This window comes from Scomber japonicus, chromosome 20, assembly GCF_027409825.1.
Source record: "Scomber japonicus isolate fScoJap1 chromosome 20, fScoJap1.pri, whole genome shotgun sequence".
NCBI classification, from domain to species: Eukaryota; Metazoa; Chordata; class Actinopteri; order Scombriformes; family Scombridae; genus Scomber; species Scomber japonicus.
The window spans coordinates 13,976,375-14,004,323 of NC_070597.1; the positions used below are offsets into that span (position 1 = coordinate 13,976,375).

At 38.4% G+C, this 27,949-nt stretch overlaps 1 protein-coding gene across 1 annotated transcript in view; it reads right to left on the reverse strand.

Annotated features, from left to right (window-relative positions):
- Positions 1 to 7,874: 7,874 nt before the first annotated feature.
- ccdc186 (coiled-coil domain-containing protein 186) overlaps positions 7,875 to 27,949 on the reverse strand; it is a 29,737-nt gene continuing 9,662 nt past the window's right edge. The window contains exons 7-16 of the mRNA XM_053340724.1: positions 27,835 to 27,939; positions 27,123 to 27,221; positions 25,053 to 25,139; positions 24,816 to 24,958; positions 22,558 to 22,813; positions 21,919 to 22,108; positions 20,221 to 20,301; positions 19,719 to 19,947; positions 13,544 to 13,763; positions 7,875 to 10,013 (exon numbers count right to left, since the gene is read on the reverse strand). Coding sequence (XP_053196699.1) covers positions 9,930 to 10,013; positions 13,544 to 13,763; positions 19,719 to 19,947; positions 20,221 to 20,301; positions 21,919 to 22,108; positions 22,558 to 22,813; positions 24,816 to 24,958; positions 25,053 to 25,139; positions 27,123 to 27,221; positions 27,835 to 27,939 — 1,494 coding nt within the window. The 3' untranslated portion in view covers positions 7,875 to 9,929. The remainder of the gene's footprint in view (positions 10,014 to 13,543; positions 13,764 to 19,718; positions 19,948 to 20,220; positions 20,302 to 21,918; positions 22,109 to 22,557; positions 22,814 to 24,815; positions 24,959 to 25,052; positions 25,140 to 27,122; positions 27,222 to 27,834; positions 27,940 to 27,949) is intronic.

Here is a 27,949-nt window from a genome sequence, read left to right on the forward strand (position 1 = left end):
TGTTTATCTCTTGTGGGTGTATGACCTACTGAGAAAAAAGACATGTTAGTTAGATCCCATTCTCACAGCAGATATTTGATCACCATCATCACATATGCAAACGTCTTCAGATAGAGATGTTTACTGTTAAGTCTCTGTGCAACACTTAATCCTTCACAAAGCCTGTGCTTTCCAAGTAAAACATTAACCATTCTGGGTGGATTAACGGTCTCTCACAATAACATTGTGGTTCAAGAGATGGACACACACACCCATGATGAGTGGCTTCACAGAGTGTTCAAGCACTCTCGGAGGCCAAACTGCAATCTAAAAAGGGGAAAAGTGCCCTTTTGCAAACCCGCCAACATACTTTTTTTTTTTCCCCTCACAGTAAAAGGCCAATGTGTCACACCTGCTAAATATCACAGTGGTGCATTACATCCCTGAACCCTCCTCAGCTTCTCAACTGTTCCTCTGGACATCCACTGACCACCTCAGGTTCCTTGACCAGACTACAAAACTTGATGTTATTGGTAAAAGAAATACATATGATATGATTTTTTTCTCAAAAATCCTACTTAGCCTACTTAAATATTTTCACCTAAATGTATTTCAAGTACTAATACTGCAGAAAAATGTCCGGTATGACTGATATATTGTTATGTATGACATCAGATTGTTAATACAGATGCATCAATATAAACACAGCATTTCACTGTTGTAGCTGGTTGAAGTGAATCTAGTTTGAATTATTTTATATATAGCTCAAAAGTTTAGTCCTTTGGTTCCCAAATAAAGCACTGTATACTTTAACCTTCTAAATATGGGCCTAGAAATAAAATTATCTGTGACTGTGATATTAACTGGAGAAATCACTGTCAAGCTAAAAAGGCTGTGGCCCACTGGTTTCATTGTTATAAATGCATTTTCTTCTGAAAAACAAATCATTTTAAACTGACCGAGACTTTGACTTTACCCACATCTACCTCTAGCACAAAGATTCAGAAGTACAGACATGTGAGAAAATGTTACTAAACACACTTAGAAGGAGCTCTGGTTACATTCATGTATGGACCCATTCATAAACATATCAGCCTTACACCTTGTGAATCAAAAATCTGAATGAACATGACAGTATTTTGGTGGGAGTGCCGCCCACCTGGAGAATTATGAATCTTCTCAATTTCCATCTTTGAGTCTGAAGTGAGGTGTCACGTTAAGAGGCAGGGCAGGAGAGCAGCATGCAATCAACGCATTACAGAGAGGTTCCACATACAATTAATTTTTTTAATGGGACAAACCAGGTGGATACATGAATATTTCATTAACAAAGATCTATTTTTGTACACAGGTGACAGGAAAAACACATTAATTGGACAGGCCAATGGTGATGTAGAATAACAATGAATCAAAGGAAAATATTAGAATGTAACTAGAATGTGCAAAATACGTCTGAAAGCTGGAAACTGCCCGATTTTGCTAGCCAGTTAAACTGCTGGTTGCGGATGCTGTGACATACGGATAGTTTTGGATAGGGCTGAGTATCATTTAAAAAAATTATGATACCAGTACAGACTATATAATTCAATACCTTTTTTCTACTTCATTCAATATCTGGCATATGAATGGAAACATTCAGCTTTTTTTTAATTTTTACACAAATACATTTTGAAAGTGTTTTTGTAACTGTACAATGAAGTATTATCACAACAGACTGTATGGGCTGTAGCTGCTGCAGTAGTGGGCAAATCACACATTGCATTAAACTGAAGAATGCTTTCGTTGATTGGCTGCGAGTTAAACCATATGGTCATTTGACTGGAGCAGTTTTGTTACTACTTGGTACTGTTATTTCAGTAGATACTTTAAAGGTATCAAGCATTGATAATAACCAGCCCTAGTTTTGAAGAATGTTTTTGACATTTTGGAGGATGTTTGAAAGTTTTGGAGTTTCTATTCAAATCTGAAAGGAGGTGAGGATGATGTCATGAAACAATGTAACAGACTATTAAACAGTAAACATATAGCAATAGGAGTGATTCATTCACATGTGCAATTGTTAGGGATTTCGATATAGAAAAAGGGGAGAGGTAGAACATCTGTGAAGGAAGCTAAAGGCTTGAAATCATAAATGAGCAACCACCACGAGCTTCATGCATGATTTACCCCATGAGTCTTAGGGCTTGAGGGATTTTGTCGGCAGAGAGGATGATGTTGGAGTCAGATACAATGTATGTGGAGTATGCTGAGGATGACCAGCGGCCCATTTGTTGGAGAGTAGAGGATGACGTATCTGCATAGCCAAGAAAGCAGCAACACCCGAGGACTCCAACAGGCTTCAACCACATTCAAGTAGCACTTGCCTTAAGCCATCAATAAACCAGGGTTTAGTCATGGGATTACTATTTGGCAATGAAAAGAGGGATTATGGTGGATCATAATTGTCTGGACTTTAATAATGTTAACATGGAAATATAACAAGAGAAAGGGTAGTCAGTGTGAGCAATAATAAAGGAACAAGCTCCTTCTGTTTGGAATACTTAACAAATAAACGATAAAGTTTGGGATGAAGGGTAAAGTTAGAAAATGAAATGTTGATTTTGGGACTGAATGAATTAGAAGAGGAGACTAAATCAGCACACCTTATAAACCTATGATGGCAAATGAAAACACCTACTGTGTATAGTTAGTAAAAACCCATGGGAGGGAATAGAAAGCATTCTGTGAAAGATAGAGGCTGATGACTACAGAGACTGAAGGGGAAACTTAAGCTATGCCTTTTCCGCCAAACTTTGGTACATGATATCATTTCTCATTGAAAGTATTATAAGAGTTATTTGAAGTCAGTTATGCTCTTTAGCAGACTCAACACAGAAGGGTTTATTGTCATCTTTTTCCGTGTGACTTTTTGACAAAAAAACGTATCCATATATGGTAGTAATGATTAAAATACTTTATTTATATAGCAGAGCCATTCTTCAGTGTTGCATCAATCCAGTGATGCATTCAACACTGAAGGACGAAGTTAGGGGTCCTGCTGTAAATTGCTGATGTGTTTCATGTAGGCCACTATAGTACTAAATCTACTAGTACTTAGGCATGTAAGAAAACTATTTAATCAGTTTCAGAGTGGTACACAGTACTACGCAGACAGCAACAGGACATCATCTAAATAAAGTTAAGTTGTTTGGAGATGAAATTTAGAGCATCAGAATCACAAGTCTAGCTCCACTCTCAGAAATGCCACTGAAACAAGATATTATTTTAGCAGCTGCACAGATATAATTAGTTAGCAAGACTAATCAGAATAAAATTCACTTCAAGAAAATAATTTGAGCAGAAACTCCAAATCATTAGGATAAGCCAGAGGGACTTTCAAAGAGTATATCTCAGGTATAATGAACACAACAACAATAATAACAACAAAAACTAGTAAAACAGCTTATTTAGTTTGATGTTGTGAATAGATGGTATGGTGCCAAATCAATTGTCATGGCAGAAGTGCATGAAGCCCAAGTCAAACTGACTGGATTTTGCTTATGTTACCAAGCAAAGTATAAAAGAACTCATCTGATTTGCTGGATGAAAATGGGCGAAAAATCATACTCCACTGTCCAACTGTTGTAGAGAGCTGCTGCTATTTAAAAAAATCTTGTAGCGCCACCTACAGATGAAATAGTATCAAATGCTACAGACTTGTCCAGCATCCTCATCTGTAGGCTTACAACTTTGAAGAATTTGCTTGCCATGGATTTTTTTTATTATAGAGATATGGCAGGTAAAGGTACAGTGTGTAGAATTGAGTTGCATCTAGAAATACTTTGCAGAAAAGGAATATTATAATCATACGTTTAAAACTGTCCATTCCATCTGATGCCAATTGTCACTTTTATATTGTCTTTATTTTTATATTTTATTTGTATTGTTGCTTCTTTTTAATGTGTTTTTAGTTTCTGTAACTCTGTACAGTGCCCTTGAGTGCCAAGAAAGGCGCTTTTAAATAAAATATATTATGATCATTATTATAAGTGTGTTTTAATTTGTGTATAATCACCTGAATGAGCTTTTTATAACAACATAGGCAGTGAGTCCCCTTCCACAGAGGCCGCCATGTTGCACCATGCTGCACTCCATGTTTCTACGGTAGCCCAGAAGGGACAAACCAAACACAGGCTCTAGAGAATGCTGTTCATATTTTTCGGAAATTTCGCAGCCATCGTATGTTCTCCTACACACCTGAAAGGCGAGGAGGAGGGAGGGGTATTCAATTGTTTGCAATCTGCAACCTCACAGCTAGATGCCACTAAACCATACACACTGATCCTTTAAACTTCTAAACTTTACACAGTGTATGACTTGCAGCCTTACATCTGGAACTGTACTCATGATTGTACTGTTTGTATTTTGCAGTGGGAAGGCGAGCCAGATAAGCCTGACAGTCCTGTTGCTCACTGTCATCACTGACAACACTACTGTTACGGTTCACTTCAGCCCTGAGAGCCTCTCTGTTGTAGTAGAAAATTAAGTTGTGATGGTGATTGGTCTCCCCAGGTCGGCTGACGCAATTGTACTTTTATTTGGCTTCATGTATGCATTACATTTAAACTATCCTAAAGACTAGATTAGACTATCATTCACATGTTCACCTTTATCCAGTAAATACTAATTTGAATTTACCACTGAAGAAGTTCTTCCTGAAAATTATTATTTTAAATAGTGAATGAAGTGACAAGTTTGAATGCCTACATGTGCTATAATGGTACATATATGGATCCGCTTCTGTCAGTTTGTCATTGATTAGGTTATTTTTTTGACAAAGAGACATTACAATAATTTAAGGGCATAGTCCTATGAAAACCTACAGTATGTTTTGCTAAAATAGCTTGGACAGGTTTGTAACTTGCTCCTACGTTTCATACCAGTGGTTCAACTTCAAACAGCATGATCCATGTCTGAACTGTCAATCCATATATGCTCAATATGTTTCCTACAAGCTTACAGCAGGTGAAAGATATTCAAAACTTCCACCTTACCTATCAGTTTGCACTGTTTATGACTATCTTAAACAATCACATTATGATCTGGATTTTTATGTACTTTTGATTCCTTGAACTTATTTTATTTCTCTATTTTTATTTATTGATTTTCTTGTATTTGCTGTCTCAGGCATTTTTTTTGAGACACTGAAAGCAATTGTGCTGCTAATGGTTGCTTTGTCCATAAACATTCATAGTGCTGGTTATAAGGGCAAGTATGGGCGAGTAGTTAGTGTTGTCAATCAGATTTACAGGTGTTTCTGTTAACTACAATGTTTAGAAGTGCCCACGGTTCTTTAACAGTTATTGCCTTTAAAATAAATCAGTGTCAGTGTCATTTTAATGGCACTACTCATGTGAGATAAGTGCTGTAACTTATTTTCTTTTGGTATGGATAGCCAATTATTTTCTTATTCTTATTCTTGTCAGAGAAATGGCAATCACACTTTCTAATAACAAGATTGCTTTCTTGAGCTCAGATTACTTGTTTGTCAGATCAACAGTCTGAACCCCCAAGCATTTAATTTACTATCATAAAAGACAAAAAATAAGCAGCAACTCTCTTTTTGCAATCAACTTTCATTTCAGCTCTATGTAAAATGTGCCTTTCCTGTTTTCAGCCTGATGTGGGAAATGCATGTCAAGGTGAAATACTGTGTTTTCTACAAGAGATGTTTCAGTCTCTGATAATGATTGTTAATGCCTTTGAAAATGCATGAGAGTCAATGAGAGCCAGACAGTGTGGTTCCTATCAATTCATGTTTAGATCTCAAAAACTAGAACTCCTATGGGAGCTGTATTTACATTTTGAGAGTGAGGAGGCTTGTGGCATTATTTTGAAGTACTATATGTGATTGGAGAGTTAAAACTGTAGAAGTATGGCCCAAAAAGTCTTTGCTCTCCCCTCTGCCTGATCATGACACACATGGTGAGATCTGAAAACTGCTGTAAAAACCCTCACTTTGGACTTTAATTGCTCCAAAACTACATAGGATATCACAACAGTTTAAACAAATCAAATCACACCAGAAATAATAATAAGAATAATCTAAGAGTAAAGATAACAATAGACTATTAAAGACCCACTTAAATTAAAATATTTTTATCTCTATGTTGCAGCTGTGACTATCATAGACTGACCAGGACAGACTTGGCTACTGTTGCCGCCTCATCTAAAGGACAATGCAATGCTTTATGAATTCAAGGGTGGTCATCTAAAGCTGATAGGAGAATCCGTTATCAGTGAGCTAAAAATAGCCTGTCAGTAGTCATTGGTCTGAATTAGATATCTGTACCTTCTGTGCACTACTGTGCCTACGGAGAAAATGAGAAATGTCATCTATACGTGAGAAAAATGTCTTATTTTTTCAGCTAAATGATGTATTATTTTGATGACAGTTGCTATCAGCTGGTCTGTAGGTGGTTTTGAATATCCGTACATGTGTGCATGCGTGGGAAAGAATAATAGAGAAAGCTCATGCATGATGTTACATCTTCATGTGTGCAGATTGAGAGGGTGACTAAGGATATTCAACATAACTGCTTGTATGACTCATGATTTTGATCAAAACCAAAAGACACACAAAATTCAACATGCAACAGTCTTTTATATCTACCTATGAATGTAGTCCCAGTTCTCTTAACAAACTAGGTTAGTAACACAAGAATGAGACTTTCAGTTAAAATGTCAAGGTTGTAGAGTAGACTTCATGCTTGTTTTCATTTTGATTTTGGGAGTCTTCCCACAGTGCTGCTTTTAAATCATCTCAGAGGCCATCTGCTTTGACTGACAGTGGCGGAGTAATGTTTGTGACCTCCAGCACTGCTTACACTGCTGCTTTTGAAGCAGGACCTAAAGCTGTATCCCACAAAGTGTCAGTGTGAGGACAACAGATGTGAACGAAAATTAAAATGTCAATATGATGGGGAGGGGGGGGGGGGGGGGGGGGAAGAAAAACAAACCAACAAAACAAAACCATGTTAAGACGCATCTCCTTTTATTCCCTGGAAACACCATATATACAAACATAATCCATAATCAGTATTTTTAAAAACATCTTCAGCATCATTTTACAGGATGAAATATCTACAAATGATCACAGTTTGAATATTTCACAAAACAGAGCGAGGAGAATCATTGCACAGCAGAGAGAAAACACAAAAAAAAGAAGAGACAAACTTCTCATTTAACGTCACATTTCAACATTCGGACATACTTAACATCATTTCTTCATATCTGTATAGTGAGGTTCAGCTCATTCATCCACACGATACTGCAGCGTGGCTTCATTTCAAGGCCGTGGAAATGTGGAAAATCTCATATCAGCAGGTGCTCCGTCTCTTACGGGTGACACACTGATCAAATCGGAGGAAATGTATTAATATGCCTAAAACACACTGCTATGATTTTTTTTTTAGCATTTAAAGACTGAAAAAAGTTTAATTTCAGTTTACTAGCTGGCTGAAAGGAAAAAGAAACCTGTAAAATGATGTAATGTGATAAATAGTTAAACTGCAACCTTACTAAACCTATGCTGGATTTTTTTTTTTGCAACTTTAAAGAGGTTAGTAAGTTTCTGTCTGAAGGAGAATTAAGATGTAATCACCAGGTTTGCTGCCTGTTAGTTTATTTACTGATCCCACGTTGCAAAGAAATCAGTTTGCTACATCAAACACTGAGCACCCTCTGCAGCAGCACCAAGGCTTTAGGGAGTCCATGACCTCAATCCTGGAAACTTTCATCTCTATTCACGTAGTGGGCCGTGTCAACATCGCCTCAGGGTGCACTGGAAGGGGATCCGCCTGCAACCATTCATGACCCATAAAACCCCCTTTCTGATTTTGGGGGGGGGGGGGGGGGGGGGTGGACGCTGTTGTGACAGCTTCTACAGTCAGATCAAATAAAGACAGAAGAAACTTTACAATTGGTGGATTGACCTGGCTCGATATACCCTTCATCCTATGTGTTTGTAGTGCAAACACACACACTCTCTCAAACAGCTGTGAATGAGAAAGAGAAGCCTTATTGTGTTCCCTGTGAGCAGCATAGCGGACAGGTACAGAGCTGCAGGTGTGTGCGTGTTCATGTGGCTGTCAGACTCTGGTCTAAATGCAAATCATGTTTACCCCTCTGGAGGGAACAAACTTCATGGTCAACTTGGTGAAGGCCTGTAAGCCCTGACGGCTCGAGTATGTACACACAAGGTAAACATGAAAGCTTGAGAGGTAACCAAAAAAAAAAAAAAAGGCACACATGTAGCCACGCAGGCGCATAAACACACACATTATTTGGATGTTTCTAAATATGCGAAACAACGGCACAGTCGTACAGTACTGTATGTTGCACATACACAAGCATAAACCCAGACATACAAACAGAACAGTATACTGGCACACTAACACATTCAGAAAAAAAAATAAATGGAAAGGAACAGCATTGCACTTTGTCCCTGGATATAAATCTGTAGACTTTTCTGAGCTACAGCTACAGATGTCCTGTTCTCCTCAAATCCTTCTACACTGGATGTACTTCAACGGACCCGGTGACACTACAAATAAAAAGGAAAAGAGGAGTGTGACAGAAATACCTTAACATTTAAGTCTTTTCCCCACCTGATCATGCTCTGCACACGGTGCAAAAGAAAGTTTCTACAAGCTGTTAAAGCTGAAAAGAGTTGAATGCCAATGATGCTGCAGCAACAAGCCACTTTTCAGGAGGCTGAAACATCTGCAGTTGTTACAGGTTGGTAATATTGAACAACTAGAACATTTAAAACAGATTTGGGAGGAAAAAACAAAAAATGCCTGAGGTATTCATTGCAGGATTCGTTTCATTTAAGAGCAAAGATGAAAATTTTCTAAAAGAATATCCTTCTCAAAAGAAAACATACAATAATAAAAAAATAGAAAGGGAATCAGACACGCTGAAAAAAAAAATCTATTTCAACAAAAATTAATAAATTACAATTACACATTCAAAATGGCCAAACTAAAGACCAGCTCTACATTTCAACCTTAGCATGATATTATATTTCTCATACATTTTCTTCAATTTTAAGCATCTTCAGAGTTGGGTGGCATAGTGCTGTTGGTTGCATGGAACACTGCAAAGAAACAGTCTGTTTCCTCAAGTCATAGCACCGGTGTCACACAGATGGGTGGTTCTGCTGATATGAGGCACCTTGCTTCACCAGCCTGGTTGCAGGTGCTGTGCAGAGCAAAAGGCGATGAAAAGATGCAGGTGGTACATCTGTTTGTTTTTCCATTTTTGCTTCACATATGGAGTGCTGTGTAATGATGTCGAGCTGAAGAAGCAGCCTTTCAATAATACATTTGGCTTATTGGCGGACGGACATCAGGAGACGAGTCGAGAGCGCATGCTGGGCGATGATCATCTCACCTCAGTTCACTGCAGAGCCGCTGTGAGGACAGAAATGTACCAGGAGACTTTAAATTTGCAGGGAACAAATTCTTTTGCCTTTTCCATTTTCTTATGTGAACAATCATTGGTAAATCAGTGTTTTCTAAATTTCCAGATAGAACTTGCGATACATTCAGAATTATGGCATCTTCAGTCAATCCATTTACAAGGCAGTCAGAGTCTAGAGTTTGAAGCAACAGGCCCAAATGTTCATCTTGGTATGTCTCAGAGGAGACAGATGTTTGCCAGAGGAAGATTCCTCATGTCGAAGGAGGAAACAGATGTGGCACAATGTAGATGGACTAGTGACTGCTCAAGTAAGTCGAGACACATTCACCAAACAGAGTTCAAGAAAAGCAACCTTAGGTGCTACTGACACATTTACAATTGTTCCTTCATATGTACGAGTGTGTCTACTTCAAAAATGGCGGGTTGGAGATCCCTTAAATAGTTATTGGTCCTTTTATTTCCTCTCTCTCCCGGCCGTGGTTGTGTCACTTCCTCCTTGCTTCGTCCCTGGGGTCTCTCTGCTGTTTTATAAGCCTCTCAATCTCTGCACCAAGCGTCTGCAGGTTCTCCTGGGAATCAGAAAAGATTTTATGACTCAAATGCAACATTAAAGCATGAATTCATGAGAGGTGGATTAGTGTGGATACCTGTATACATGCAATAGTACAAAAAAGAAAAGCATTTTTGTCTTTGAAATATTCAGAAAGTGTACTGAAATTAAAACAATAATGTTGATTTCAAAAAGGTTGCCTCTGGCTTTTACTTTCTGTATAGAGTGGTTGAAGAAAAGCAGCGCCTCCTCTTTAGAACTTAAGAAGCTATTTGTGACCATTCATTCTTATAATACAGTATGAAAAAAAAAATCATTACAGACTAGAAAATTGTCGCAGCCAGATTATCCATCACAACAAACTTGAAGCCTTAATTTGTTTTTATTGTCCTTTGTTGAGTCTTCATATATCATTACGTCCTGCTTTCTGCCAATCATCTGTCATCCACAGAAAGAAAAGCTGCTGCCCACATTATTCTCCGACATTACCAATTTATTATCTCATTTAGTTTTTACACAGAGTGGCTTTAAGATAAGTTTCACACAACAGAGAGAATAGGAAGATGCTTGTTTGCAAAATATAAAAATACATAATAAAAGCATTGATGGCCCCATGTAAAGAAACGTGCTCATTAAGAAAATAGACAAATATCAAAGAGGCTGTTATCACTCATGCAGGCAGGATAGTAACACATTTGTGCTCTTCTGGTTTATATGAATGCATTGAAAGCTTTAATGAGTGTTGTAAAACCTTTTTTAACCCACAAGTTGGACACCTTCAAATATGTAGACATGGTGACATATAGGTTAATGTTAAGTTATATAAAGCAGGTACTGGACAGTGATTCCTGATAGTATTCCTAGGAACAATATATCAAATGACTACGTGTCATGTGAAATTGGATGCTTGTAGGGGCAAACTCAAATAAAAATCAGACTCCACAGCTCTCTTCAGCACTTTCAGCTCTTTTTTACCACTCTCGTCAGTGTTGATTTCAGCAGAAGCAGGTAGCCATTTTTGGAAAAAAAAAAAAAAGCTCTAAGAAACCACTGTAAGCTACTTGCAGAGCACTAAATGGCAGGAAATCAATGTTAGCAACTACATGTAGCTGGTGGACATGGTGGAGCAATTAGCATCTATTTACCTCAAGAGACCAAAAACAGAGCTAAAGGAGAGTTATTAAGAGTAATATTGGACCTTTCATTCCTCAGGTGGACAGAAACACAAGCCATAATGATTTTATAAAAAAGGTGAATATAGGCCAGTGTTGCGTTTACAGCTAATGTTGCTGTCACATAGTGGCCAAAAAAAAGATGGACAGCAGACGCAAGGTGAAATCAGGACAGACTCTCATGTGTCAACCTCACATTTATCAAGGAAAAAATGCCAAAAACTGTGCCATGTTGTTCAAATAATAACGTGTGCTAAAATGAAAACACTTGGGGTTAAATAAATAAATATAAAAAAAATCAACCCAAGATTTGATGTTAAAATTTACATGCACTGACAAAACCCATGTAAATATAAGTTTATCCAATCCAGGGACATTATGGTTCAGGCATGCATGGACACAGCTGGGTGGTGAATGTAAGTGGAACCACAGAAATTTGCATATTTCATTGGAGTTCAAATAAACTAATCACAACAGGCTGCCTCAGTCCTGGTGCCACATTTTCTTATGGGTAGAGTGCACCATCTGGACACATCACCTCTCGAGGATCGACTGCTGTTGTAAACCGAGAGCTGAGAAGTGGAACGGATTCATTCATTTACCACTAACATGTCCCAAAATTGGTTTGGTTGAAATCCCAATTCAATTCATTAATCCAGAAAAAAAAAAGAAAAGCAACCCTCAGGTGCACAAATGGAAGCTGGACAAAGCTCTCTCTCACACACACACACACACACACACACACACACACATTTGGGCTTTAGGATGGACTACTGTGAGTATCAGCTAAATCAGCTACTTCAGGTCACGAGCTGGTGAGGAATAAAAACACATCTCAATTATAGTGAGGTACAATTTCCTTAATTAATGTAAGTATTAATAATGCAGGATCTTAATTAGACCACAGTTTAATGTTAATCTGGCTGAGACAACCTGGTGAGCTCTGTCCTGACAATCACACTGCCTTGTATGATTCAACTTTTGTTCCACACTTGTATTGTCACACTGAAGTGTTTGTAATATTTTAAAGGGATTTTATGGTTATTGAGTCGAGAGATGATAGGAAATGAGGGGAGGAAGAGAGAAATCAGGAATGATGTGCAACAAAGGACCTTTTCTGGATTTAAATCAGGACCCCAGCAGTGTCGGATTTTATTACGGTCTCTGTGTTTTTGCTTAAGTGAAGCTGTTAAGACAATATTCATTTCTCATTCTTAATTGTGCTATTTCTGTTTGTACCGAATGTGCCTAAATGATGCCAGCTAAAAACCCATCTAAATGTTTAATTTTTTATGTTCTTAAGCACTTTGTTTGTTTGTTGTTTGTAACAAAGTCTTTACACCACCACACAAGATTAACTTAAAACTGGGTTCAAAATCTTTTCTCTGGCAAGCATTCAAGCAGTAATGTCAATTTTTAGAAAGCTAGACGATTTGTTGACAGGATTTGCTTCAGATCAGTTCAAGGTATTGGTAATGTTTGAGACCACATCTAAAATGTTTCATCAAAGATTAATTACACAATCACAAAACAGATTATCAAGCTTTGCTCTCTGATAGACAGTAAATTGATTTGAGAGGAAGATAAGCTACTGCCTCTGCATGAGGCTAAGTCTTCTGGTTAGACTAAATGACTCATTGATTAATCAAGAAAATAGTCAACATATTTAACTGATAAAGGAAGTAAAGGCAAGTTGCAGCTTTAAGCAGGGATCATGTAGTCTCCTGGGTAGATGTGAGGGCTTATATGAAGTCAGGGAAATGTTCAGTATGAAAAACAAACAAAAAAGGTCATTGCTATTAGCTGAGTGAATGTGTGTGACACTAATAAACCATTTAATGCTAAATTACAGTAAAATGTAAGACCCGGACTATATTTAGACACAGTTTTATGATGACTGACTCAAAAAGCATGAGCATTTTTTAAATAGGCTCTCAAGGGCAAAAAAAAAACAACTTTGCAAAAAAGAACAGTATCAGCAAGACTGAAGGGCAAAGTGAAGTGCTAAGACAACAGAACGCTTTGAGAGCTGTATTAATTAGGAGTGCATAATTTTAGTAATTAATGTGCGTTTTCATACACTAAATTGTTATTTGACTGGCCTAAGATGAACTTTCTGTATTTGCATTTTCTGTATTTGCATTTAACTAATCGTGTTTTTTATGGTGCACTTCGATAGTCACTTCACATCAGGCTGAGAGACTCCAAAGACAGAGCGTGACACTGACCTACTTAAGTCAACTAAGACACGCTCACTTCTCATTAAGAAGCCTTGAATAACACCACATCATCAATAATATCATGTTATATAAATCAGTTCCCTGCATGTACAGTTCAATATCAGCAGGATGTGATGCCTGCTGGGAAGAACTCTTACCTTGAGGGTAATGTTCTTCAGCAGCGTGTCCTCCAACACAGCCTGGAGCTTCCTGTTGATCTCCAGCGACAGGTCCAGGGTCAGCCCGCTGTCCGCCGGGTGGGAGGTGTAAAGCGAAGCCATGATGCCTCCCCGCCGGCTCAAGTGGGCCTTGTTTATATCTGACGCCTCTGATGAGAGGGCCCCTGTTTCTTCTCTTAGCACGTAGCTCTGGATAATTCTGTGGGGAGGAAGGGGAGGAAAGTGAGAAGATGAGTCAATCGCTACGCTTCAAAAAGAAAAAAAAAAAAAGAAAAAAAAAAGGGAGGAGAAACGGAGTGAATGCGTATCCTCAGCTGGAGACTGTTGAGCAAAGAAAATGGAGAAACTGGGATTTATAGGTGGGAGCGTGGAGAGCTCCAAAAGAGCAATAAAAACGTCTCCAGCGGCAAAAGCAGCAGACGTTTCTTGAATAGTAAATTCCAGTGGGATGGCTTATTGAACTCATATGCATGGGACACATTCAGCCATATTTAGAAAGATTATTATTGAGCGAGTCAGAGAAGGAAAGGTAATGAAAACGGCGGCGCTAGAATGGGTTGCCAGGATTCAATTAATCAACTGCGTGCCTGAGTGTGAATGTACAAGAGACACAGAGAGAGAGAGTGCGATAAATCATGTTCATTATACATTTTCATCTAAATAATAAAGTGTTGTGGTTAAGCTCTGTTTGTGTCAGTGAAGAGGTAGAGAGGAGAATTCATTAGCTTAACAGCTCGAAACTTTTTTCTTGTCCCAATTTTCCAAGCGAAGCCAAGAGAACACGGACAAGTGTTTCAATTAAAAGGAAAACACATCCAGAGAGTTCCCACTGTCATTTCAATTCATTACTGACTCATACATTTTAACCTTTTTTCTAACAATGCAACAAAAGAGAATAATACAAAGCACTTTTCAAATGAAAGGAGAAGATTAAGGAATTTAATGTGTGGAACTCATTTATGGTATTGTTTTGGCTGTAAGATTGAGGATGCTCGGGCTACTAGGTGTCAAAGATAAAAGAAGCATGTAGGTGGTTAATATGAACTACAAAGCTATTGGAATTGCCACTGTTCTTATTAGGCTGGACTACAGGGTTCAGTCCTATAAATATAGTTATATATCATTGGTCGATCAAAGTAACTTCATTGGTCATGTGCCTCTGCTGAGTGTTGCCACTTCCTGTGTCATACATGTTCCAGCCATAGACATGGTTTTGAGCTAGTCTTGTACTATCAAGACTCAAGTGTGTGTGTATGTGTGAGCAGGTTGAAAAAGTTGTGGTGTTCCATGGAAGGAGTGAAGCACCTTCTGTAGATCTCTTAAAATGGGTCGGTATGCAATATTGTTAAGCTGCTCACAACACCTGAAACTATACCCAATGTGTGGAAACAAGACACAGCAACTCTCACTCAAGGTTATATTCATTTTAAAATTCAGGAAGTGTCTGAGAGTGAGTTTGTGGAGCTGGTTAATTGCACAGGATGAGCACTGATCAGAGGAACGTCCCTTACCGCAGTGAGATTCTGACTTCCACCAAGTAAAAACCAGTGTTTCGCTAGCCAGAGATAAAAGACAAGTGAATACACACTACTACTTACTACTACTACTACTACTACTACTACTACTACTACTACTACTACTTACTACTACTACTACTACTACTACTACTACTACTACTACTACTACTACTGCTACAATTACCACCAATCATCACCATCTAGTATTCAACAATGCAAAGCACTTAAAAATAACATTAATACCAAAAATTAAAATGATTTGTAAAATAGTTTGTCTTCAACAATAATGCTCTTCCTGTGCTTTGAGTCTTGTGTCTTAAAGAGTGACTTAACACCCTTTGAGAATCTTGTTTTTTGCTGACCTCCAGTGGTTTCACGTCTCGTCTTGCAGCGTGATGTAAAAGCGTATCACGTTACGTCACCATGGGATGTTGTTACAAGCGGTTACAAGTGAGACAGACCACACCTCTGGCCACCGCTGGGTGTTCCCGACAGGAAAACACTGCTTTTCAGTCTGGTGTTAAGTTATCCTTTAAGGTGTGCCAGACAGAACTGCTCTGTACGGTTACACAATCTACCGGTCCGTAATGAGTTAATAACTTTATGGATGTAATTTAGGCAATTCTATTTATTTTAAAATGGTGACTCATGTTAAGCACAGAGGGTTTACTTAGGTTAGTCATTCAGTTTTGGACAAAGAGATTGAAAAAGTACATACATTTTTTCAGGTGAATATGATGTGAAAGAGGTCTTGGGAGGACTGAAAACATGCCAGCGACTTCTGTTAAAGACATTTCACACCAGACTTGCATTGATATAAATAGTTACTACTGTATACAGAGGAGGCTCAGTGTCCTTAACACAGAATGCAAAATCATTTATCAGCATTTTCCCTGGAATGAAGATATTAAATATGCTGACGGAGTATACACTGAAGAAAAAGGAAGGATCACATCTGATATAATTTTTAACCTGAATTCTGATCCATCATAGCACCTCTTAGTATTGGCTCTTGCTTGCACTTTGTGTGGAGATAAAGAATCAGTGCACAGCTATCTTTGATACATTATATTCGTATATTACAAACAGTATTTAATGTGTTTTCTTTCTTTGTTAAAAAGTCTTTCACAGAAGTCAACCCAACATTTATGCACTACATAAAGCTAAGAACTGTACGGTGTTGTGTATGCATATCATACTAACAAACCAACTAAATCTATGGTGCAAAAAAAAAAAAAAGAAGAAATGATATAGTAGCTATGGAAACAGTACAAAGAAGCTAACATCATAAATAACCCGTCCCACACTAACACACACAAACACCTGGGCTTGCACACACATACAACAGGACTTACCTCTGACTAGACTTGCAAAGGTCCATATTTGGACTCCAGTTCCATCACGACAGTGTTTAGTAAAAACAAAAAAGTGACAGAAATTAAAGATGTGGCCACATGGTGTGCTGAATGGCATGCACGGGTCGGCGGAGGAAGCAGGGAGGTGAGCATCAAGTTGAAAAATAAGCCAGACTTAGCCATAACTTATTTTTCAATTAATAAGTAATATGTTCTCTTTTTTGTAAACCCCTCCAACAGTGTGAGTGTGAGGAATGAGGGCAGCAAGTCAAGCATGCATGAAGTGAGGGCTGCAATTCTGGGTACAGCACAGCTGTCGCACGCGTTTCATGGCACCCATTACAAAGTTCAGTTCCTTGGGTGACTAAACCTTGTTCCTCAAAAGTAGCAAGAGAGAAAAAGAAGAGGATTAGGATTAGGCAGCTGGATTCGCAAGATCAAGCAAGAATCACGAGATCACACGAGAATCCATCTTATCAGGCTTTGAGTTTTGCCCTTGTGTCCGAAGCACCAATGGTTCGGACCAATCAGCGCCCTAGAACTACTGGCCTCTACAGGCACGGTTTAAGTGTGACAACAAGAAGTGATAGCCTGTTACAGATGGTGAGAGACGGTTGATGATGGTTTGTCCAATCACTTGGCGAGTATTTTTTGAAAGTGTCTTTTCCAAACAGTTACCATGGACGACTTCTCAGATGGTTCTATGTAACAAACCATCTGGTACATCAGGTTAGAAAGATGTAGGTCCGAAAACCTCTTAATTTAAAAGGCAATAATGAGTATGATGATGGAGCCATGTCTTTGCAACATGTAAAAAAACCCCCAAAACACTGCACTCTGGATCAGCAGCCATCTACACCTCCTGTACAGAAGGCCTCCTCCTGCTTTTATCTCATCTGGTTTGTATGGGCAGCATTTTAATTCAAGTCACATGAATGGATCATTTAAACTTAATGGTCATAATGGCCAGGTGTGGGGGGTTGAAGGACAGACATCATTGCCCTTGAAGGATTATGCTGCTGTTTCTGCATGTTTTGGCTCATTTACTGCTAATCAGATATATGAAGAGTGCAGCCAGTGACCCGTCATACAACAGCAATGCAGCACTAGAATTGCAAAGCAGGAGGAGCTGTTGGTTCCAGAAATACCTTTTCACCACTCTGCATTCCAATTTCAAATGTTTGCTTTAATGATATCCTTAATGTACATAGAAAGAGGGAATGCATTTTCCCAGAAATCCTGTGTGTTGAGTCCTGAGTGTTGCAAAGGCCAGTCAGAGGTACGAATCTGACTGGCAGCAAATTCAAACTTTGATGTGGCAATTTGGAACAAAACACATTGTCACAGTTGCTGAATTAATTCAGAATAAACCCAGAAGCATTATTAGCTTTCTCATCAGCATAATATTAAATTTCCACGTGCCGCTAGCTGTGCATGTAACAGAATTATAAGCTCTGTGATTGCATGTCTTCCTACGGGAATGTTCCTTTGGAGTTGTAGTTTGTAGTTTACTTCTCACCTTGAGTTTCTATGTATCCAAGCTTTTGAACTTTTGACTTTTTATTAAAGAACTAACCATACATTCATAAAACATTTCATCTTTTATATTGATTATTTAACTGGGAGAATTTCTTGCCAATTGAATTTGTAGAAGTCCTCCAACTATGATTCTTTGGGAAAAAATATGTTGAACCTGAAAAATCCCCACCAATTTGGACCCCTGCAGGCTTTGGGAAATTGTGGTTACACACAGGAAGTAAATGATTGCCATAGTTAAGTAGTAAATGAGATAAAAGATGCAAAAACACTGATAGAGCATGACAAAAAAACAGAGTAGATGGTTGTTATTTTGGTATGGATGTGGTAAGATAAATCTAATTAGCATATTGAGTTTCTACCACTAACTGTCCTTTGTCAGGGACCCCCCCTAAGCCACTGATTCCACATCTCTGCCTTTGTATTCACCACTTGCTTCAGGCTTACTGTTAGAGAGTTCACCATGCTGTCCTGGAGGGATAGGGACAGAAAGGCAAAAAGGACAAATTCACATCCACATTCTGTATAGTGTAACTTCCCCCGCTTAGATGAGATTTTACAGTAGCTAAATTTAGCACAGCAACCGTGGGAATCGTCCTCAATTTTAACTCTTGAATGTAGGTTGAGGCTAATGATTCAATCTGAGTGTAAAGCTGGGAAACAAATGAGAAGTGGGAAAGAAGAGATTATCCAAATAGGATGAATGAAGTTGGCTGGATATCTCAGCACACTGTAAATGAATATCATCAAGAGAATCTGTTGCAGAACTACAACAAATCAGTTTGGAATAATCTTTACCGATCAATCAAGATTTCAATCATTTTACTCATTAAAGAGAAATCCATCTTTGTGGAAAACCCCCATAACCCATTTTACAGTACCTTAGCACAGGTCCGCATTTCACTTCAAAGCCTAAACTATATCAGAAGTGGTGATGTGATTAAAGATAGCACTAATGTCCTTCACACTGTCTATTCAGCTTTGATGATGGCTATGAATATGGATTTAAAATCACCAAGGATCCATAATAATAAATTCTTTCTCATATCGACTTAACTATAAATAGCTTCGGATGAAGTTTATCACGAATCAGAACTGCAGTGTTTGCATAGGTACGAACTTAACGATGAGAGAGCCACAGCGGGAGGTAGGGGTCATAAACTTTGGGTGTTAGCATATACTGTCTGTCAAGGTCAGTGGAAGCAATGTTAAATAGGAGGAGTGAGGTATGGTGTGCCTAAGCAGTTTTTCAAATGAAAGAAAATGCTGAATAAATTCCTTAATAATGATTAGATTTGAAATGAAGCCAAGCGCTCTATTTAAGGTGTATTGTGCGTTATCATTTTTGGCCTTTGAGTAGACTTGAGTAATTTTTCTTATCACATGAGATGTTATAACAACTCCAATACATTGAGTAATGGAGTTTAGTGGTTGCTGGTTGTAGTTTTTTTTTTTTAATCCACTAAAAAAGTCAAAGTGCTCAGACCTTTAGCCGAACTGCATTACCACCGTAACATTGCTGAGTTTGGTGCAATGTAGATTTTGAAACACCAATCTTTAGTGTGTCACCAATCTTTAGTCGCAGTTAGAAATGTTAGCTCCACTTCAACCTTCAACGTTCAATGCTGATCAAACTGCTCACTGAAATCCAACGCGACATTCTATACTGCAGTGAAAAAAAATACCACAAGGTTTCCCCATCATATCTCTTTCTCTGCCGCCTGCACTTTGGTCCGTGCCACTCACTTGGTCTTTTTACGGATCTCCTCCACCAGCTGCTTGATGTGATCCTCCATGAACTCAATTTTTTCCTGCTTGCGAGCCAGTGCCTTCTGCAGACGGACGATGCGCTCCACTAGCACAGCTTTGTCCACCTCTGGGAAGCTGTCCACGACAACCACTGAAGGACCAGACTGGCTCTCTGGTGACCGCTCTTCAACACCACTGCTCCCACCGTGGCGTGCATTCAAGGAGCCTGATGAATAAAAAAAAGGGGATGAAAGTTCGAGATACAGTTAGAAAAACTATTGATGGGACTTTGGTCATGTAACAACTAGCCGTGAGCGGTTATTTTCTATAATAAAAAAGGGAACAAATTAGATTGCCTTTTCACTTGGATTTCATTAAGCATAGAGCCCGAAAATTGCCTCATTAGACTAACGCACTAAAACAAAATGAATACATGAACCCCTTTTATGACCCTACTATACAGTGTAATAAAAAACATTCACGATTTCAGAAGTTGTACCTGAGGAACTGGATCGACTCCCCATGCTGCTGACATCTCGGTCGCAGCCTCCGTTCTCAACATGCTCCAGTCTCTTACGGGCTGTAGAAGAAGAGAATATGTGAACTGAATAGAAAAGTGTTTACAGAAAAAAATACCTATTGGGGGAAATTGATTGTTGACATTGCTAATTATTGCTAATGAGATTAAGGGCTGATTGAGGAATCTGTTGGACTGCTGAAAGAAAATGGAGGAAAACTAAGCTCACAGTTAACTTACTCACTCACTAATATACACATAGAAACTGTGACTGTCGAAAGGATTACTTTTCCAGGTTTATTGCAGAGAAAGCTGGAAACTCTGAAACTGAAAAATTCACCTGTATTGCATTAACTGAGCTTCGTCAAATAAACAATGAATACTCAGTTCTTATATATAAAGGAAAGTCAAGACTGTAATGAGGAAGCATTTTTACTTGATGATCAGTTTTAACAGATTTGAAAATGTTCTCTCAATCAACTAACTTCCTTCCTGGCTTCCTCCTTCCTCAACTAGTTAAAAAAACAAAAAAAAAATCACCTGGTCTTGTGTGAGAAAAACAGACAAAAATGACTGAAATAATAACTTGAAAACATACTACTACAGCCAAGTGAACTGTGTATGAATTCTTACAAATTCACTGACTGAACTGACTGATTGAGTCAATGAGTAAATGTGTCTACCTGAATGCAGGCTGGTTTGAGGAGGAGAGCATGTTAAGCAAACCTTACACAGTATTTTTACTAAAACAGTAGAAACAAGTTTGACTAAAACTGATCACAGGCTCTCCTAAGGAAAATGACTGGTTCGTCCTACATTCCACAAAAGCATGTGCATACAAGATAACAGCGCTAAAGGTCATGCCTTAAGGTTACTGCGTGTGCCCGGAGAACCAAGTAGGAGCAAGAGGTTTTATAATAGGCTTTATAATCCCAGCATGGGAGGAACATTAGCTCTCTAAGCACAGCTCCTATCCGTACAGTCCCACCTCCCTTCCTTCTTATCACCCTGTATTGTCTCTTTATCTACAGGTATGGCCGGACACTATAGCCTGTAAAATCTCTCAACAGAGTCATTTTCTATAAATAGAAAAATCACCTCGCAGTTGGATACCTGCGGCAATCAGCCCATGTCTGTCCAGATTCATATAATATATGTAGTGAAGTTTTTGAAAGAATTTAGTAGAAGATATACAGTTTGACCTTCAACCACCAAATCAGTTCATCCTTGAGTCCAAGTGGATGTCTGTGCTAGATGTAATAAATTCCCACCGGGCGTTCCTGAGATGTCACGTTCATGAGAATGGGAAAGAAGGACAACCCAAAAACATAATGCCCGCCCAAGACTCTCACTGCGGCAGAGGCATAAGCATAACGGTGAAGCAAAACTAGAGGGTGTGAAAAAAGAAATCCATCACTTGTAATATGTATGCATCGAAAACTAAATCTGAATATGAACATAACATGAACACAATGGGCACCTTGGTAGAGCAGAGTGCTTTTTTGCCATTTCCTATAAAAATGTTTCCTAAATATCTGACACATAAAACTGAAGTTGAATGTGTTTTTTTTAAGCTTCACTATATTCTGTAATAACACAGTCACATTCATTTGGATTATACTAGATTAGTGGCATGATGCAGCCACTGTGTAGAAATACACTGTTAGGTTGTTTCCTAACCTTGAGTGAGTTGTTTCGTCAGATCCTTGATGTTGGCAGCTTGTTTCCTTTTCTGAGTCACCAGCTCATCCCTCAGCTCTTCTACTCGTGTTTTCAGTTGGGTCACTTCTGTCTGCAGTGCTGCCCGCTCCTCCTGGAGGCCCTGCACCTCCTGCTGCCTCAGCATCTCTTCCCGTTTCAGCTGTCGTGACTGCAGGATTAATAAAGACAAAAGAAAAAGGTTAGGAATAATGCAATAACAGCCATGAATGATGGTGGCTTGTTCCAAAAAGAAAGTTCACAGCCTCAGAGATTATTGACAATATCACTATTCAGGGACAAAGTGTGTTCTAGGTCAGAAATTCAGCTTTAATGAGAGTGTCAAAAGCACAACTCACTTTTTAGTACATTTGTTTCTACTTGAGATTTGATTAAAAAAAAGATGAGGATATCTTTAAACTGAGACCAACAACCGACATTACAATCACAATATTTCTAAAAATCAGACTTTTGTGAAGGCCTTAATTGAGACAGAATTTTTAGCAAATTCAATTTAGCTATTACAAGCAAGTTGCTTTCAGTCACGTATCCTTTATATGTTGATACGCCTAGGGTTATTGATATGGATATATTTCACCATGTATGCTCAAAGTTCCTGACCTTGTCATCTAGTAGCCCGTTGCTTTCCTCCAGCCTTGCTTGGAGCTCTGTGAAGCTACTGGAGAGCTGATCCAGCTGAGACTGCAGCGCGTTGCTCTCTGACTGGAGCTGGGCATTCTTGCTGCTCAGTTTTTCAGTGAAGCCCAATAACTCAGCCTCACGCTCCCTACTGCCTTGTACGTCACGGTGGAGGTCAGACATCTGGTTGGTCAAACTGTCCACTTCCTCGCGAAGAGATGTGATCTCTTGTTTGTCACTGCATGGAAAATAATAATATTGACAGGGTGTTAACAAAGAGAGCAGCTTACATAAAATGAATATCACTATGAATTTTATATTGTGTGTGCGTAATGTGTACCATCAGAGACGTTAAATGAGAACAGTATGACAGTAAATTAAATTACAGTAATCAGTAAGATAAAAGAAAACAATATGATAAAATACAAACTACTGACGTAAAGGACAGTTAGAGTTCAGACTTGCTTCAATCATATCCAACGGATTATTTCTTCAAATGAGTCAATTATTTTTGCAAAGGCACTGAACTTAAAGGAGAGCTGAAATGACTGGAAAACGTTTTATTCTAATCTCCAAATTAAATCAAAAATCAGAGATAATGTGTCAGGATGAAGGTCACAATCCTCACTGGTTATGAAGTTGTCTCTGCAACAAAAATGGTGGCTTCAAATGATTTGTTCTTTGCAAATAGCTAAAAATGATTTTTCGAGCAGTGGAAGAAACTCCCCGCTGCTCAGAGTGACAGTCAGAAATATGACAAACAAAAGTTTGATTAGCATTAATTAATCTGGGTTGGCGCCACCCACTTATGGCACCCTGGCACACACAAAGCAGCATTTTAATAAGTGGAAAAGTAGAAGTTTCTCGATTAAATCATCTGCACATGGCCGAAAGAGCTGCACGCCCACAGAGGGACCTGAGTCCCTTTCTGTTCTGTGTGCTATATCTGTCCTTGGCCTATCTTTGAATGCTCTGATAAAACTACATGAAAAAATAATAGAGACATGAACTATATACAAAGTGTGCAGTCCTATCAGACCAACTATGCCTGAATGGCAGCACAGGTGCATAAGTCAAGATGGAACCTGGCATGTAAGTTAAACTAAAGTATGCAATGCACAGCTGGACTTATTTAAGGTTTTGACACGTCTTAAAATACATGTGTATATTTTGCACATATGTTTTTGAACTATAACATCCTGTAAACAGCAGTGTGGAGCATAATCTGTGCGTTCCAGCTGTGTCGTTAGCTAATGAAAATAGATAAGCTATTGATGACCCTTTGCTGCTTTACGCTGGAGAGAGAAATAAAAAGGAAACCAGAAGGGTTCACAGGCGGGTGGTGATTCAGTGTGTTGTTCAGAAGTATTTCAGGACACTAGCTGCTGTGATGTTTCAGTATTTACAGACCAAACTGCAACCGACCGCCAGCAGCAGATGTTGAAGTGCGATGTGTAAAAGTGCACAGATGACCAGCTTTTACTGAGTTGTGGCAGCGACACACAGTATGCACACAGATATGTAGCCTGAATAGACACGTATACTATTTCTCAAAAAAAGACTGGGATTGGAGCAAGCCAAAATAATTCACTGTAACACAATAAGTCACAACTTCTGGGGGTATTCAGTACACTCAACATTTCTGGAAGACAGAATGTAGGACTATGATTTCAGAGTAGTGGAAATCACATGATGCTGAAATTCATAATAAAAGTCAATAATAATAAACATGCCAAACTAATGTCTCACGTAAGCATCTGGTTATTATATTACAGTGAGTTTTATTGAGACTTTCTGCCAGTGAATGTTGACATTTACAGCCAGAGAAGACTGTGCTCAGTTAACAACACACTGCAGCACACTTGAGGGGAACTTACAAATGTCACTAATTCATGTACTGTAGTAAATATTGAACAAAAGTTAAGTGTCACTAAATTTGTTTTACACTTTTCCCCATCTTCGGACAATAGCATTAAATGATGAGGTCATGATAGAGTGTCTTGACCTCCATGATTTAGAGTAACACATTAGAAAAGAACAAGCTGGTGTTAATATATGTGACAGTGCAAATTTATAGTTTTTTAGTCATTTCCCCTTAGATGCTGCATAACATTGATTTTGCTTTTCAGCGTCACAGCGTGTGGTGGTGTGTAACGTCACGCTTACTGCTGTTGTGTGTCTGGCTCACGCTTTTACTTTAAGTACTGTGAGTGTGTGAGTGTGTGTGTGTGTGCTGATACCGTTCTTGCTGATCCTGAAGCGCGGTGATCTCTTCAAGCTTTTCTCTCTGGCGACCAATCTCAGCTTTCTGTCTGTTGATGATCTCCCTGTACTTTGACAGTTCGTCCTCCCAGCGTGGACGCTCGTCCTCTAGACACTTTAACTATAGAACAGACACACAAACACATTCGGCTAATGAGAAGTGGATATCATGAGCGCTCACGCAGATGTTAAAATGACTCAGCTGTATGGCAAACCTTAGTGCGTAGAGTATTGAGCTCATCCATGCCCTCTTTGTAACTCCTCTTCAGGTCATCCAGCTCTTTCGCCTTCACTCGGTGGACCTGCCAGATGCAGTACATTATAAATTAGATATTAATCTTCAGCTTTTACTTTGAGTCTATTCATAGAAGGGGTTTCTGTCTCTAAACAGCTGAAGCCTAATTGTAAAAGGGTAATTGTAAACAGATACCTAATGCTAAAAAGGCGTTTTCATTGCCAATTTGGCTGTGATGACTAAGATTTAATACAGAGTATATTACGAAATTCTGTTAAGTAGTTTTAAACATCAACTTGAACACCTCAATCATGCTTAATGTAATTCTCTCTAACTGAGAAATGAGAAGAAAAAAAAAATCTTCAGTTGCATCATTTCATTGCAGATACATTTCCCTGCAATCAGAGTGTTGAATTCATTAAAGTCATTGTCACGAACTCATTAAACACATAAAAGCAAATCTTAATAATGTTTTGTCTCATCTTTTTTAACAAAGCTATTAATGGTACCAGTGATAGTCAACTTTTCCAAAAGCTATTAGGTATCCAAGACAACATGTCGGTAATGGAGATCGTGCCAAATGGATTTCTTCCATTCATTCATCCCTTCCTGTCTCATTTCAATGTTAAAACCCCAAAAGTAATGGAAATTTAACGGTTTTGTTTGCATTATTTATAACTGAGCTGCATCATCACTTGAGCACAACAAATGGGAAAAAAATGAACAAAGGCTTGGGCCAAATTACTCATCAGCAGGGCCATAATGGAGGTAGAATGGGATAAAAACTGTCAAAAAAACCTAATCTATCAGATATGGGACAGCAATGTACTGTACATGGCCAGTGGAAAATTTTGATTGGATAACAAGAAGTCTGTTATAACAGATCTAAAGTGACCTTTGAGCTTTTTATCTCTAAATATTCACAAAATAGGAAAGTTTCAGTTCATAAGTGGAGCTGTAATTCCAGCTTGTATTTTTAAATATTGGAACTTCATGGACGCTATTCTCTGTTTATATGGACTTATTTTAATGAAACATGTACTTTTCATGAATAAGTTAATACAAGTACAAGTACAAGTACTGGTTTGCATTTTTCACTGCCGATTAGCATGACCTGGAAGTAAGATTAAGTCTGTTTACTGCGGATGTCTGCAAGGATAAGTATTTAAGCTTCAGCACAGAGGTAAACATTAGGTTGTCTGTTTTATGGGAAGTTACATTCTGAGAATATGCTAAACTTGACAAAAATATAAACAGGATAACCTTTAAAGAGCAAATTCTTGACGTTGGTTGTAATGGCAATTAAGTTCACTGAAATTAAGACCTCTAAGTACAAACCCTTTGCATTTAAGACAACCTATCAAATTTTAAGGCCATATATATTTGTGAAATGTTAAATATTTTAAAAGGACATTTAAAGACTTGTAAACACAAAATAACAAGACTGTGGAATGATGGCAAGAAAATGGGTGATGCCTACTGGGTTGTTGTTGAAATGCAGCTCCATATTGATTTGTAATCAGCAAATCTATCTTTCTAGGCCATTTATTTTTAAAGTACCATTCCCTTTAGAATGGGGCAGAGAGGAAAAACAGGCCATTGTGTTTGGATTGAGTCCATGTCTGTGCTTGCATGCATGCAGAGCTTATGTGCCAGTTTGTTACTCATTCCTAGTTAAGGCAATTACACCTCTCTAATTGATGAAAACAGCTGAAAATAAACATTTTTACAACAACAGTTGGCATCAAGACCATCAATAAAAGACTGAATAATGGCCAGGCATTGCAGAATGAATGGCAAACCTGCAGAAATAATCATTTTGTATATGTAATGGTCTGTCACATTAAAAAAAAAATCTAGGAAAAAAAAAAAAATCACAGACTAGTATTTCTACAGACATAAAGCCAACATATAATCTACTCATGTTTATTGTTGTTTAGCTTCATTTTGGTCCATTATTAAAAGTGGGTGGCCAAGGTAGTGTTGTATGAGAGAGTGAATAGTGTGTTCATGTGTTTAACATGTGTTTCTGTGTGCAAAGCTGTGTCACCTCTAATTGGTCTGTTTGTTCCTGCTTGTGTTTCTCCAGCTCTCCTTTGGTCTCTCTCAGTTTAGCATCCAGCTCATTGGACTTGAGCTCCTCCGATTCCTGGAGGACAGAAAGGTAAACCATTTAAAAACAAGAGGAAAAAACAAAAAAATAAAAATAGACAAGACTGATGCAGTAAATACAATACATGCAGAAAGATATATTTATGGAAGATAAGACATGGGAAAAAGGTAGTAACTGCTTATTTCAACATTTACAAAAAAGATAGCTGGTCTTTTACATTTTTATATCTAGTTTTTTGCTTGCACCGTTTACACTGTAACACATCGCTGGTGAAAAAAACAAAACAAAAAAAAAAAAACAGTAGCTCAGACTAATCCTCCCACCAAAAAGAGAAAACCCTGGCAGCTCTTTACCACCATCATAAGGTACAAATGAAAACTACCATTCTCCTAGGATTAACTTTTCCTCATTGAGAAGTGTCATTTTATATCCTACTTAAAAAATGACATGCAAACAGTCTATGCAAATCCTTTTTTTCCTTTTTTTTAACAACTGGTTGGTTAATTTGAGAGTAGACTAACATCACCAAAATACACATGCATCCACATCTACATCCATGCCATCAACTCAAACGCAGCTGTGTTCTAGGACACATATTTCAGATATGTCTTGGTCAAACTAATATGTCTATGTGGTAAATATGACAGACCTGGTATGTTCGGATCATGTCCTGACAGTTCTTGCGGATCTGCTCAGTCTCCTCTTTGGCCTGGGCTAATTTAGATGTGGTCTCCCTCAGCTTGTCTTTAGTCTCCTGCAAATAA